The sequence below is a fragment of the Pongo pygmaeus genome, chromosome 10 (assembly GCF_028885625.2).
Source record: "Pongo pygmaeus isolate AG05252 chromosome 10, NHGRI_mPonPyg2-v2.0_pri, whole genome shotgun sequence".
NCBI lineage: Eukaryota > Metazoa > Chordata > Mammalia > Primates > Hominidae > Pongo > Pongo pygmaeus.
The window spans coordinates 79,107,566-79,124,074 of NC_072383.2; the positions used below are offsets into that span (position 1 = coordinate 79,107,566).

At 40.2% G+C, this 16,509-nt stretch overlaps 1 protein-coding gene across 2 annotated transcripts in view; it reads left to right on the forward strand.

Annotated features, from left to right (window-relative positions):
• The first annotated feature begins 13,198 nt into the window (after window positions 1–13,198).
• The window catches only part of ACSS3 (acyl-CoA synthetase short chain family member 3), a 179,282-nt gene continuing 175,971 nt past the window's right edge, over window positions 13,199–16,509 (forward strand). The window contains exon 1 of one of the 2 annotated variants that reach the window (XM_054442754.2): window positions 13,199–13,894. In XM_054442754.2, coding sequence (XP_054298729.1) covers window positions 13,584–13,894 — 311 coding nt within the window. In that variant the 5' untranslated portion in view covers window positions 13,199–13,583. The remainder of the gene's footprint in view (window positions 13,895–16,509) is intronic. The other variant, XM_054442753.2, reaches the window with a different exon arrangement.

A 16,509-nucleotide genomic window follows, 5' to 3' on the forward strand; every position in this document is an offset into this window, starting at 1 on the left:
TCTCTCTCTCTCCTCCTCCCTTCTAAAATATAGCCTCCTTATATTATCAAGATCATGTCTTTCCCATGTAAATTATCTGCAGTAGAGAAATGTTAAACAGAAACAAAGAGGGGTATTCCAAGATGGCTGAATAGGAACAGCTCCAGTCTGCAGCTCCCAGTGTGATTGATGCAGAAGACAGGTGATTTCTGCATTTCCAACTGAGGTACCTGGTTCATCTCAATGGGACTGGTTGGACAGTGGGTGTAGCCCACAGAGAGCAAGCCAAAGCAGGGCATGGCGGGGTGTTGCCTCACTCTCTACATACTGCTTTAAATGTGTATACACTTTGGGAGGCTGAAAATATACTGATTTTCAGGGCTTAAAAAAAGCCGAAGTGCAAGGGGTTGGGGGATTTCCCTTTCCTAGCCAAGAGAAGCTGTCACAGACTACCTGGAAAAAACGGGATACTCCCGCCCAAATACAGTGCTTTTCCCAAGGTCTTAGCAACTGGCAGACAAGGTGATTCTCTCCCATGCCTGGCTTGGTGGCTCCCACGCCCATGAAGACTTGCTCACTGCTAGTGCGGCAGTCTGAGATAGATCTGCAAGACAGCAGCCTGGCTGGGGAAGGGGCATCCGCCATTGCTGAGGCTTGAGTAGGTAAACAAAATGGCCAGGAAGCTCGAACTGGGTGGAGCCCACCACAGCTCAACAAGGACTACTGCCTCTAGACTCCACCTCTGTAGGCAATGTGTAGCTGAACAAAAGGCAGCAGACAACTTCTGCAGACTTAAACGTCCCTGTCTGACAGCTCTGAAGAGAGCAGGGCTTCTCCTAGCATGGCATTTGAGCTCTGAGAATGGATAGACTGCTTCCTCAAGTGGGTCCCTGACCCCCATGTAGCCTAACTGGGAGACACCTCATATAGGTGGCTGCCCCTCTGGGACAAAGCCTCCAGAGGAAGGATCAGGCATAATATTTGCTGTTCTGCAGCCTCCACTGCTGATACCCAGGCAAACAGGGTCTGGAGTGGAACTCCAGCAAACTCCAACAGACCTGCAGCTGAAGGACCCGTTAGAAGGAAAACTAACAAACAGAAAGAAATAGCATCAACATTAACAAAAAGGTCATCTACACCAAAACCCCATCTGTAGGTCACCAACATCAAAGACCAAAGGTAGATAAAACCACAATGATGGGGAGAAACCAGAGCAGAAAAGCTGAAAATTCTGAAAATCAGAGTGCCTCTTCTCCTCCAAAGGATCGCAGCTCCTTGCCAGCAATGGAACAAAGCTGGATGGAGAATAACTTTGACAAGTTGACAGAAGTAGGCTTCAGAAGGTTGATAATAACAAACTTCTCCGAGCTAAAGGAAAATGTTTGAACCCATTGCAAGGAAGCTAAAAACCTTGAAAAAAGATTAGATGAATGGCTAACTAGAATAAACAGTGTAGAGAAGACCTTAAATTACCTGATGGAACTGAAAACCCTGGCACAAAAACTTCATGATGCATGCACAAGTTTCAACAGCCAATTTGATCAAGTGGAAGAAAGGGTATTGGTGATTGAAGATCAAATGAATGAAAGGAAGCGAGAAGAAAAGTTTAGAGAAAAAAGAGTAAAAAGAAACAAACAAAGCCTTCAAGAAATACGGGACTATGTGAAAAGCAAAAATCTACGTTTGATTGGTGTACCTGAAAGTGATGGGGAGGATGGAACCAAGTCGGAAAACACTCTTCAGGATATTATCCGGGAGAACTTCCCCAGCATAGCAAGGCAGGCCAACAGTCAAATTCAGGAAATACAGAGAACACCACAAAGATGCTTCTCGAGAAGAGCAACCCCAAGACACATGATTTTCAGATTCACCAAGGTTGAAATGAAGGAAAAAGTGTTAAGGGCAACCAGAGAGAAAGGTAATCTGCCCGCCTCGGCCTCCCAAAGTGCTGGGATTACAGGAATGAGCCACCATGCCCGGCCAATATGTGCTAGGTAATCCCAGCACTTTCGTCACCACCAGGCCTTCCCTAAAAGAGCTCCTGAAGGAAGCACTAAACATGGAAAGGAACAACTGGTACCAGCCACTGCAGATACATGCCAAATTGTAAAGACCATCGATGCTAGGAAGAAACTGCATCAACTAACGAGCAAAATAACCAGCTAACATCATAATGACAGGATCAAATTCACACATAACAATATTAACCTTAAATGTAAATGGGCTAAATGCCCCCAATTAAAAGACACAGACTGGCAAATTGGATAGAGTCAAGACCCATCAGTGTGCTGTATTCAGGAAACACATCACACGTGCAGAGACACACGTAGACTCAAAATAAAGGGATGGAGGAATATCTATCAAGCAAATGGAAAACTAAAAGAGGCAGGAGTTCCAATCCTAGTCTCTGATAAAACAGACTTTAAACCAACAAAGATCAAAAGAGACAAAGAAGGCCATTACATAATGGTAAAGGGATCAATTCAACAAGAAGAGCTAACTATCCTAAATATATATGCACCCAATACAGGAGCACCCAGATTCATAAAGCAAGTCCTTAGAGACCTACAAACAGACTTAGACTCCCACACAATAATAATGGGAGACTTTAACAACCCACTGTCAACATTAGACAGATCAATGAGACAGAAGGTTAACAAGATACCCAGGAATTGAATTCAGCTCTGCACCAAGAGGACCTAATAGACATCTACAGAACTCTCCACCCCAAATCAACAGAATATACATTCTTCTCAGCACCACACCACACCTATTCCAAAATTGACCACATAGTTGGAAGTAAAGCACTCCTCAGCAAATGTAAAAGAATAGAAACTATAACAAACTGTCTCTCAGACCACAGTGCAATCAAACCAGAACTCAGGATTAAGAAACTCACTCAAAACCGCTCAACTACATGGAAACTGAACAACCTGCTCCTGAGTTACTACTGGGTACATAAAGAAATGAAGGCAGAAATAAAGACGTTATTTGAAACCAACAAGAACAAAGACACAACATACCAGAATCTCTGGGACACATTGAAAGCTGTGTGTAGAGGGAAATTTATAGCACTAAATGCCCAGAAGAGAAAGCAGGAAAGATCTAAAATTGACACCCTAATATCACAATTAAAATAACTAGAGAAGCAAGAGCGAACAAATTCAAAAGCTAGCAGAAGGCAAGAAATAACTAAGATCAGAGGAGATCTGAAGGAGACAGAGACACAAAATTTCCTTAAAAAAAATCAATGAATCCAGGAGCTGGTTTTTTGAAAAGATCAACAAAATTGATAGACCACTAGCAAGACTAATAAAGAAGAAAAGAGAGAAGAATCAAATAGATGCAATAAAAAATGATAAAGGGGGATATCAACACCGATCCCACAGAAATACGAACTACCATCAGAGAACACTATAAAACACCTCTACACAAATAAACTAGAAAATCTAGAAGAAATGGAGAAATTCCTCGACACATACATCCTCCCAAGACTAAACCAGGAAGAAGTTGAATCTCTGAATAGACCAATAACAGGCTCTGAAATTGAGGCAATAATTAATAGCTTACCAACCAAAAAAAGTCCAGGACCAGAAAAATTCACAGCTGAATTCTACCAGAGTTACAAGGAGGAGCTGGTACCATTCCTTCTCAAACTATTCCAATCAATAGCAAAAGAGGGAATCCTCCCTAACTCATTTTATGAGGCGAGCATCATCCTGTTACCAAAGCCTGGCAGAGTCACAACAAAAAAAAGAGAATGGTATACCAATATCCCTGATGAACATTGATGCAAAAATCCTCAATAAAATACTGACAAACCAAATCCAGCAGCACATCGAAAAGCTTCTCCACCATGATCAAGTGGGCTTCATCCCTGGGATGCAAGGCTGGTTCAACATATGCAAATCAATAAATGTAATCCAGCATATAAACAGCACCAACGACAAAAACCACATGATTATCTCAATAGATGCAGAAAAGGTCTTCAACAAAATTCAACAGCTCTTCATGCTAAAAACTTTTAATAAATTAGGTATTGATGGGACATATCTCAAAATCATAAGAGCTATTTATAACAAACCCACAGCCAATATTGTACTGAATGGGCATAAACTGGAAGCATTTCCTTCGAAAACTGGCACAAGACAGGGATGCCCTCTCTCACCACTCCTATTCAACATAGTGTTGGAAGTTCTGGCCAGGGCAATCAGGCAGGAGAAAGAAATAAAGGGTATTCAATTAGGAAAAGAGGAAGTCAAATTGTCCCTGTTTGCAGACGACATGATTGTATATCTAGAAAACCCCATCATCTCAGCCCAAAATCTCCTTAAGCTGATAAGCAACTTCAGCAAAGTCTCAGGATACAAAATCAATGTACAAAAATCACAAGCATTCTTATACACCAATAACAGACAAACACAGAGCCAAAACATGAGTGAACTCCCATTCACAATTGCTTCAAACAGAATAAAATAACAAGGAATACAACTTAAAACTTACAAGGGATGTGAAGGACCTCTTCAAGGAGAACTACAAACCACTGCTCAGTGAAATAAAAGAGGACACAAACAAATGGAAGAACATTCCATGCTCATGGGTAGGAAGAATCAATATCTTGAAAATGGCCATACTGCCCAAGGGAATTTATAGATCCAATGCCATCCCCATCAAGCTACCAATGACTTTCATCACAGAATTGGAAAAAACTACTTTAAAGTTCATATGGAACCAAAAAAGAGCCCGCATTGCCAAGTCAATCCTAAGCCCAAAGGACAAAGCTGGAGGCATCATGCTACCTGACTTCAAACTATACTACAAGGCTACAGTAACCAAAACAGCATGGTACTGGTACCAAGACAGAGATATAGACCAATGGAACAGAACAGAGCCCTCAGAAATACCACACATCTACAACTATCTGATCTTTGACAAACTTGACAAAAACAGGAGATGGGGAAAGGGTTCCCTGTTTAACAAATGGTGTTGGGAAAACTGGCTAGCCATATATAGAAAGCTGAAACTGGATCCCTTCCTTACACTTTATTCAAAAATTAATTCAGGATGGATTAAAGACTTAAATGTTAGACCTAAAACCATAAAAACCCTAGAAGAAAACCTAGGCAATACCATTCAGGACATAGGCATGGGCAACGTCTTCATGACTAAAACACCAAAAGCAATGGCAACAAAAGCCAAAATTGACAAATGGGCTCTAATTAAACGAAAGACCTTCTGCACAGCAAAAGAAACTACCATCAGAGTGAACTGGAAACCTACAGAATAGGAGAAAATTTTTGCAATCTACTCATCTGACAAAGGGCTAATATCCAGAATCTACAATGAACTCAAACAAATTTACAAGAAAAAAACAAACAACCCCATCAAAAAGTGGGCAAAGGATATGAACAGACACTTCTCAAAAGAAGATATTTATGCAGCCAACAGACACATGAAAAAATGATCATCATCACTGTCCATCAGAGAAATGAAAATCAAAACCACAATGAGATACCATCTCACACCAGTTAGAATGGCGATCACTAAAAAGTCAGGAAACAACAGGTGCAGGAGAGGATGTGGAGAAATAGTAACACGTTTACACTGTTGGTGGGACTGTAAACTAGTTCAAGCATTGTGGAAGACAGTGTGGCGATTCCTCAGGGATCTAGAACTAGAAATACCATTTGACCCAGCCATCCCATTACTGGGTACATACCCAAAGGAATATAAATCATGCTGCTATAAAGACACATGCACATGTATGTTTATTGCGGCACTACTCACAATAGCAAAGACTTGGAACCAACCCAAATGTCCAACAATGATAGACTGGATTAAGAAAATGTGGCACATATGCACCATGGAATACTATGCAGCCATAAAAAATGATGAGTTTAGGTCCTTTGTAGGGATATGGCTGAAGCTGGAAACCATCATTCTCAGCAAACTGTTCCAAGGACAAAAAACGAAACACCATATGTTCTCACTCATAGGTGGGAATTGAACAATGAGAACACTTGGACACAGGAAGGGGAACATCACATACTGGGGCCTGTTGTGGGGTGGGGGTAGGGGGGTGGGATAGCATTAGGTGATATACCTAATGTAAATGACGAGTTAATGGGTGCAGCAGACCAACATGGCGTGTGTATACATATGTAACAAACCTGCACATTGTGTACATGTACCCTAGAACTTAAAGTATAATAAAAAAATATATAAAATTAAAATAAAACCTACAGAACACATTATAAGCCACTTTAAGCAATAAAACAGATAACAATAACACATTTTTTGGAAGCATAAACACTAAGATATACTAACAACATTTGCACAGGTATAACAGTTTTAAGAAGATGAACCATATACATAAAGAAATAAGTTAAAAAGCAAAGTGTATAAATGCATGCCAGTATGGTTGGTAATTGTGTGCACCCAAGTTTATAATTTTGGTATTTGAAATACTACAACAGACAACATAAGTCTTTTTGCAAGATCAATAAAAAACTGTTATGAGTCATCACCGCATATGCAGTCACCCAAAGAACTGAGATCTTGAGAAATTTTATCTTTCACAAATGCAGTTTTACAAAGTGGACATCCTTCCATTTGTTGAAAAAGTTTTATTTTCTTTATGTACACAACTAATGCTTACACACAAAGTCAAAGATTTTAATGCACTTTGTGGAGTCAAATTAGCAAAAATAAATACAACAAATTTGATCTGAACTCTCTAAAAGTCTTTAAACAATTATTCCTCCTGTATTGGAAATGATAAATGAAAAATACACAACATAGAGAATTGTAAAAATTAATGCTGACCATTTAAAATAGTGGGAAAGAAACTAAAAAACAGGAAGAATATAATACCTAGGAATATATTTAATCAAGGAGATGAAAGATCTCCACAAGGAAAACTAGAAAACACTAATGAAAGAAATTGTAGATGACATGAATGGAAAACCATCCCATGCTTATGGATAGGAAGAATCAATATTGTTAAAATGACTGTATTAACCAAAGCAATCTACAAATTCAATGAAAATCCTATCAAAATATTAATGTCATTTTTCACAAAATTAAAAAAATTCCTAAAATTCATATGGAACCGGAAAGGAGCCCAAATAGCCAAAGCATTCCTAAGCAAAAAGAACAAAGCTGGAGGCATCACATTACCTGACTTCAAATTATACTACAAGGGTGTAGTAAGCAAAACAGCATGATACTTGTATAAAATCAGACACATAGATCAGTAAATTGAATAGAGAACCTAGAAATAAAGCCACATACCTACAGCCAACTGATCTTTGACAAACTTGACAAAACACACACTAGGAAAAGGTCACTGTATTGAATAAATGTTGCTAGGAAAATTGGAAAGCCATATGTGGAAGAATGAAACTGGATGTCTTTCTCTCACCATATACAAAAATTAACTCAAGACAGACTAAAAACTTAAATGTAAGACCTGAAACTATAACTATAAAAATACGAGAAGAATTTCTAGGAAAAATTTTTCTGAACATTGGCCTAGGCAAAGAATTCATGACCAAGACCTAAAAGTAAATGCAACAAAAACAAAAATAGACAAATAGGACTTAATTAAACTAAAAAGTTTCTGCTCATTAAAATAAAGAATCATCATAGAAAATAGACAACCTGTTGAATAGGAGAAAATATTTTCAAGCTATGCATCTGAAAAAAGGACTAATAACCAGAATCTATAAGGAAATCAAATAACTCAACAAAACAAACAAACAAGAAATAAATAGCCCCATTAAAGAGTGGGCAAAAGAAATGAACATATGTTGTGTGAAAGAGGAGATACAAATGACCAACAAGCATATGAAAAATAAATGCTCAACATCACTAATCATCAGAGAAATGTCAATTAAAACCACAATGAAATGCCATCTTACACTAGTCAGAAAGACTATTATTAAAAAGGAAAAAAAAATGACAGATGTTGGCAAGGATGTGGACAAAAGGGAACACTTATACACTATTGGTGGCAATGTAAATAGTACAATCTCTCTGGAAAACAGTATGGCGATTTCTTAAAGAACTGCAAATAGAACTACCATTTGATCCAGCAATCCCACTACTGCCTATATTCCCAAAGGAAAAAAATCACTGTATCAAAAAGATACCTGCATCTGTGTGTTTATCACAACACTATTCACAATAACAAAGATATGGAATCAAGCAGAATATCCGTGAGTGGATGACTGGATGAAGAAAGTGTGATATATCCTACCCTAAACACATAAACACACACACACACACACACACACACACACACACACATACACACACACACACACATATATAAATTGGCAACCTAAATTGTTAGGCAATCAACTACACTTTATGAAAAATATTATGACAAAGGGCATTTCTTTTTCTTTTCATAATCTGTTACCATGATAATGAGATAATTTCTTATGTATTTAAAGTTATATTGCCAGTATTTGAGTACCACACAGTGATATTAGTTAGGAACATGAAACAGACACAGAAACAAGATAATTCTTTTGGAATTATCTCTGCAGAAGAGTTAAAATCACCTTTTAAGGATTTGGGTGATTTGATTAAAATATTAGTAATTTTTATTGAAAACATTTGCCTACATTGTTCCCTTCAGGTTTTTCTCAAATAGAAGTAACTATATATGTGTTTTTTTGTTGTTTTGTTTTTTTTTTGAGATGGAGTTTTGCTCTTGTTGCCCAGGCTGGAGTGCAATGGTATGATCTTGGCCCACTGCAACCTCTGCCTCCCTGGTTCAAGCAATTCTCCTGCCTCAGCCTCCTGAGTAGCTGGGATTACAGGCATGCACCAACACACTTGGCTAATTTTGTATTTTTAGTGGAGCCGGGGTTTCTCCATGTTGGACAGGCTGGTCTCGAACTCCCGACCTCAGGTGATCTGCCCGTCTCGGCCTCCCAAAGTGCTGGGATTACAGGCATGAGCCACCACGCCCGGCCAATATGTTTTTTAATTAGAAATAACTTTCAGTTGTTTTGTTTTTTCAGAAATAAAAATAAGATTAGTGGAGGATATTTGGCTGCTAGAATGAACTGGAGTTGTAGAATGCCTTCCCATCTATTGGAATGTTACATGTTTTAAAATGATTCTTTCATCGGCCTTTTTCTTCTTCTTCTTCTTTTTTTTTAACTGCAGTTACTATTTGGGAATAAAAAGAAAGTTTCAAAATAGGAGTTTACAATTTTATTACTATGTACGATTTCATTTTAGACATTTAATAACTATTTTTTAAGCCCTGAAAATCAGTATATTTTCCAGAAACCCTTTGCTAAATGATAATAAACTTGCAGTGTTTCTGCAGGGGCAAACTTCAGCTCAGCCCTGCTGCACAGATGAAGTACTTTATGCAAACCCCTCCACATATACTTGCTAAGTTTTCAAAATATTCGAGAAACCAGAAGCATGGACGTTACAAGCAAACCTTTTTTTATTTTTTTGCGACAGAGTCTCGCTCTGTTGCCCAGGCTGGAGTGCAGTGGCATGATTTCGGCTCACTGCAACCTCTGCCTCCCAGGTTCAAGCGATTCTTCTTCTCAGCCTCCCGAGTAGCTGGGACTACAGGTGCTCAGCACCACGCCTGGCTCATTTTTGTATTTTTAGTAGAGACAGGGTTTCACCATACTGGCCAGGCTGGTTTTGAACTCCTGACCTTGTAATCTGCCCGCCTTGGCCTCCCAAAGTGCTGGGATTACAGGCGTGAGCCACTGTGCCCAGCCACAATCAAACATTTTAGTAGCTCTAATACTTGTAGTTAGATATTTGGCTCTTAAAATATTTAGGTGAAAATATAAATTTTGTGGCCAGCAGAATGCATTATTTTAAAATTGTGTACAATTTAACTACTTTCTCTTTCTCTTTCTCTCTGTCTCTGGTAAAAACGTTAACCTCTACTAGTGATGATCAAACCTGGTAAAGATTGTAAAGTGGGAAAAATTGGATTGTAGGATCCTTATATCTTTTCTCTCTTTTAATTATAATTCCACTTTGTTCTTCTTTTGTATTTCAGCATTTTTTCCTTAGGCATTAGCATTCTTTTTTTTTTTTTTTTCTTTTGAGATGGAGTCTTGCTCTGTGGCCCAGGATGGAGTGCAGTGGCATGATCTCCGCTCACTGCAATCTCCGGCTCCTGGGTTCAAGCGATTCTTCTGCCTCAGCCTCCTGAGTAGCTGGGATTACAGGCCTGCGCCATCACACCTGGCTAATTTTTGTGTTTTTAGTAGAGATGGGGTTTCACAATGTTGGCCAGGCTGGTCTCGAACTCTGGACCTCAGGCGATCTGCCTGCCTCAGCAGGCATTAAGTATTCTGACTCCAGTTTTCTCCCCTTCCTTCATTCTTTCTTGAGCAAATTTCCACACCTTTTTATTCTCTCTGATCTTCTTTCTCTGCACTGTCTCCATTATTTTGCTCTTTCCATTTGCTAGAATACTTCTCTTAAATAATTTTGTCAATAAATCTGCTTATGATGTTTTAAAATGCCATCCTGAATAGCATATTAATTATACCATTAAGACATACAATGAAATAAATACTATGCATTAATAAGCTGGAGTTTTAGCATGCTTAACCATTGAAAAGATTGTGATTACCCTGTACCTCAGATTAATTAAAAATATAATTTTATTTTTTGAAATAATACAGAATTTATATGCATGCTTAAATTAAAATTGTTTATTTTGAAAGGTTCTGATTGTTACATTTTAGGTATGTTAATTTGCAGGGTTGAATTTTTCGATTATTTGGTTGTTCACTGGCTTGGCTGCTGTCCTAAATTAGCTTGGCTTGCTACTGACCCAATGCTAAGCAGTTTACACATATTTGAACCTTGCAACAATCCTGTGAAGTAAGATTGTCAGCTTCAGATTACAGATGCAGAAACTGCAGTTCAGAAAACTTAATTAACTTTCCAAATTTTCACACCTAATAAGTGGCAGTAGTGTAATAAGATTCAACCTGAGACTTCATGGCTCATGATTTTAATCTTTTCATATGCTTAATGACCAATCAACCGGCTCTTGGTGTCTTAATTTAAAGGCTAATAGTTTATCCTCAGGTACTGACTTGCATTTGACACTATTTACACTCACCTGTCTGGCTGTTTGTCCAGTACAATCTTCTAGTTCCACTGGCTTTGCTTGCTCTACCTGTACACTGAACACTCTCCAAACCAGGCCCACTGCATTTGCTGGATTGTGTCTACACTTATGCTCTCCCTTCAGCCTGAAATGGAGCTTACAGTAACAATCTATTGTATACAATTACTTTCAAAAGAAAAAATGGTATACTGATGGCTCCAGAAAAAGTGGTTTCATCTGGCGATACGGGGGTCTAACTTTGCCTCATGTGATCTTGTAATCAGTTTTTTGTTTTTAAGCTCTAAACTTCGTACTTCCTTCTGAACCTTCAGAGGAACCCAGCACCTCCAAAACTTGAGACATTCCAAGTTCCTAAGGAGAAAATGGATTCTCCTTAGGAAAATCCATTTTCTCCTCCACAAGCTCCTCCTCCCGCTTTTAAGTCATATTCCACAGATTCATCTTCTCTCTATTCTTTCATTTGGTTTCTTTTCTTTTCCTGTTCTCTTTATCCTTGTAGGTTTTTTACCATGACCACCGCCCTCTTTGATTCTCTTTCAGTGGAGTTTCTTTAAGGAGAAGAATGAATGTGGCTATTCAATTTGTCATATTTTATTGGAATTCTAAGATCTTTTTTTTTTTTTTTTTAAAGTAGAAGATACTCAGCCTGGAATTAAAATCGTGGACTTTGGAGTCAGATTCCCTTCCTTGTTCAAGTTGTGGCACAGAAATAAAATGATCGTATTTGCACAGTATCCTGGAGTGAGTGACAGGACTAGAGTGGGTTTTCCCCATCCCTCCACCTTGAGGTGTTAGTAAATTGTATCACGGCTTATCTGTAATTCAAAGCATCTGGGCTTTGAAGTACTGGGCATCCATAAAGTTTGAATCCTGACTGTTTCACTTGCTAGCTGCATGGCCTTGGGCAAGTCGATCTATCTCTATACTAGCTCCATTTGTAAACATGGGATTATGGTTCCCACTTCTTGGTACTCTTACGAGAATTACAGAAGCTAACATTTGTTTAAAGTGCCCAGCACAATGTGAACACATACTAGGTGCCAATAATAAATCTGTTGTTCTGGAGAGGACGAAGAGGTTAAATGGCTTTGTAACTTTCTCTGGATTTAAATGGTGACTGTGTCTTTGGCCATCCAACATTATTTGATTTGAGACTTTTGGAAGGACTAAAGTAGACTGCAGTTGTCAGGGAAAAGTCTAGTGCCTTGCCTCTCCGTGAAAAGGGAGGTGGTTATTTAAAGAAATATTCTCTGTTTTGCATTACTCTTACCTCTGTTCTGTTTAGCCTCTATCTCCACATTATTCTTTTCCTGCAGAATCATTTGTTTACAGATTCTCAAGTTATGATCCTTCCCAAGGTCAGGGGCAAGCCACTATTTCTCACCTCAGATTTGGAAATACGTATCTTTACATTTAAAACTGCAAATACTGTCACACCAAGGCAGAATGTGTTTGGCATAATATTTAGGCAAAAGATTGCATCTGAATCTCGCTAAAGCATGAATAATAGCGGAGCTTGACGAATGTTAAACCTAGATAGTACTATATACCACCTTTCTTTTTACGTTTTCCCAGTTTCCTCTTTTGATTCATCTTTACTTACTTCCTATTTTTGTTTTTTGTTTATTTGTTTGTTTTGTTTTCTCATTAGAAAAGCCACAGAAACTCCAAGCAGGCAAATTAGAAGGGAGGCAATGTAACAAGTCCTACCTGTTCTCTGTCTAGATCACATGCAGAGTCTGGTCAGCAGGTGAATCCGCATCCCAGTGGGGTCACCTTCCCTGTGGCCTGTCAATCACCCCAATAAGCACTTCCCAATTTGTCTGGCACAACCTCCTTCCACTCCTCCTACCCTCTCAGTGGTCAGGAAATCCCGGAGCAGTCCTTGCCCTGGAGCTGCTTGTGTTTTTAGTAACCAGGGACTGAGCTGATTTTGAAAAATAAATAAATAAATAACAATCAAAGAGCCTTGCCTCAACGCACCGAGTTGCTGGTTTCCTGCAGGTCAGAGGCGATGCCACCTCCACCAACGACCTTCCAAAGATTAAACCAGCCGTGTACAAACTGCTGGATTGAAAATTGAAAGAGGTGGGCCGTTGGCCTCCTCCTAGGAGTACTTGTGTGTTGAAATCGGAAGGACGTTCTGGAGTTTGAGCGCGATTTTTCCGGGAAGGCTGCGGGGTTGGAAGTGCGTATTGGGGTTTGGATCTCGTGCAGCAGCGCAACTAACCTGCTGCAACGGCGCTGTGACACCCCTGTCCCGGGGCCCCCACTTTAGCCTGTTGCTTCTCTGGTCGCTCCAGGTCAGTTTTTCCCGGCGACTCTAGTGTGGCTTCCAAACTTCTGGGCTCCGGGCTTACTTCGGAATTTGCCCCCGCCCCCTACTCGCTTCCCTCAGGCCCCAGGAAGTTGCGAGAGTCCTATTTGTCGCACACTCGGGGACCGCGGGTGGCCGGCGGAGATGAAACCGTCTTGGCTGCAATGTCATAAAGTCACCAGCGCCGGGGGGCTCGGAGGGCCCTTGCCTGGGTCCTCTCCGGCCCGGGGAGCCAGTGCGGCCCTCAGGGCTTTAGTGGTCCCGGGCCCGCGGGGCGGTCTCGGGGGCCGGGGATGCAGGGCGCTGTCCTCCGGCAGTGGCAGCGAGTACAAGACCCACTTCGCAGCGTCGGTGACCGACCCGGAGAGGTTCTGGGGCAAAGCTGCCGAGCAGATCAGCTGGTACAAGCCCTGGACCAAAACGCTGGAGAACAAACACTCGCCCTCTACCAGTTGGTGAGTGACTTCTGTGCCAACCCTGATCACCCATCCCTGGTAACTTTTTGGGCACCAGGACCTCCCTGGGACCTGGAATCTGGCATTCTATCACGAAAGAAAATTGAAATTGGAGATGTGTTCAGACCCCTCAATTCCTGTTTCATTTCAATTTCATAGTCAGCTCTCTTGCCTTCTGCTCTTGAGAGACCCTGTTACCTATTGTGAACCCAGTGTCCCATAAACGGAAGATTTACCTGATTGGCAAAGTTCTGCTTGGCAGTAGGAATATTAAGAGAACTAAAACAAGATCCTGCCTCCAGGGACCGCACAGTCTAGTAGGGGAGATACTAGGTAAACAAAGCAAGTCGTGCAATAAACTAGGGAATTATAACTAAGTATCCTCCTACTATGGGGAGGGAGGGTTGAAAAAAGACTTCAATAAAATCACACCCCAGAAGGGTTTGGAAGGACGGGTATGTCTTCTCAAAGTCGACAAGGCCCTAATTATCAAAGTTCTAGCGGTGAACAACAGCTTGAACCGTGACTGAGAGAGTGACTGCCAATGATTGTGTTGGCTGGAGAGGTGGGAGGGGAAGTGGTGAGTCAGGGGCTAGGTTGGGAAGGGATTTATGTACTGTGCTAAGTAGCTTGGATCAGATCCATAGGCCTGTTGTGTATATGAAGCTGCGGTATGGGGTACCCAGAAAGAATACAGATAGATATAGGCCAGGTGATGTTAGAAGTCATGGTAGGAGTAGTCTTCTACCTGCAGTTGGAATTATAAGAAGTTACAAGCATTTTTTTTGTGTGTTACAACAAACACGGACACATTGTAGAATAAATATCAAGCTTGCTAAGATACTGAGGGTCAAGCACAGTCAGTGATAATCTGAGAGTGTGGCTCCTTATGTGTCTGCCCGCTGGGGGTGTGATTGCTCTCATCTGCCAGCCATTAGAGAGGATGTTTCCTGTAAAAGTTTGAAAAACACTGCTCAGCAATGAGATGAGGGGAATGACATGGTCAGGTTTGCAGTGGACGAATGGCTTTATGGTTAGAGCAAGAAATCTGGAATGGAATTGGCAAGAGCCTGTTCTGTGTCTCCACCATGCCCAGTCCTCTCATAAGTGTGTGGGGATGACATGGTGTTCCCTTTAGAATCTGAGCACCTTGCCCCTTCCTATCAATTATTTTTTCAATAGTATTTGGTCAGTCCTCTTTTCTGTGCCAGACAGTGAACAAGACACTGGGTGTTCAACAATGAGTAAAACCTAGTCCCTGCTTTCTAGAAGTCATAAAGATTAAAAGCATGGACTCTGGGGCCAGACTACCTGGTTTGAGTTCGGCTTCTCACAGTTACTGACTGTGTTCACAGTCAAGTGACTTAATCTCTCTGTGTTTCACTTTCCTGAAATGCAAATATGGAAATAATTGGAGGCTTAACTTAGTAAAGGATGAAGACTATGTCTTTATACACTAGACCCTATACATGTTAGAGGAAGAACAGCTCTCTTTGTATTCTTGGACCATAATTATCTTAGGAGCAGGAAACTCTCCTAGTGTTCCTCAGATGAAAGCACAGAGATTATTGCATCACTGTTTCTCAAAGTTCTGTGTACAAATATCTGTCATAAAATATGGTACTATAAATGATTTTATGTGGCCATCTCCATTATAAAACTAATGTGCAGAGAATTCAGTTAAGAAGCCACAGGTATATTCTAAATGAAAAACAGTGAGGGCCAGACCTAAGGCAGTGGCAATAAGAATGGAGGAGAAAGGACAGATTGGAGTGATTTGAGAGGACAATTGGGGATAAGCAAAGGCCAAGGAGAGAGCTTTGGAAGTGAGTGTCAATGTCCCAGCAAGTAGAGCTTAAGACCAGGAGATTTCCTTTTCAATAATTTGCTTTTTCTTTGTAATATCTAGTTGCTCGTCTACATTTTCGAAAATGGTGTGTATAAAACGTCTTTAATGAGAAATTTTGTGAAAGGGTCACTATATTTTTATAGATCACAATTTGATAACACTGTGTCTGAATTCTTTACCTTTTCAGTCTTAAACTCATGCCCAGAAAATCAAAGTGAAGAAGTGATAAAACTTTGACTCTATTTATTTCAGCAGTGCGATTCAATCTTACAAGAATTCTGGTTGGGCAAGCAGGGTTGGGAGGGAAGTAGATGTAGGAGACCATTCTTAAATTTCAGTTAGTCAGTAGTTTCAATTTGAATCTATGACTGCGTTGGATACCTAAATGAAGATAGTCCTCATTGGGTAGCAATTTTCCACAAAGCCAAACTGAAGAGCAGACTGAATTTACTTTTGTTTTATTTTGTTTGGCTTTAAATCCCCAAGATCTAAGGCAGAGCTGGCATATACATTTTTAAAGTGAGAGTCAACTAACTGGATATATAGCTTTGATGATTTTTGTTGCTATAAAACAAAATACCTCTTTGGGAGGTGGTAGGTGGGTTTAGGCACAATTTGGTGTGAAGGAGCTTTACTTACTTTCTTTGAAGCTGGGATCTGGAGAAGGGAGATATTAACAGCCAAATGCTTAAGCAAAACAAGGCGAGATTGCTATAGCTAATTGTTCTGTCCTCTGTGGAGCCGGCATATGTGTAGTCACAGTCTC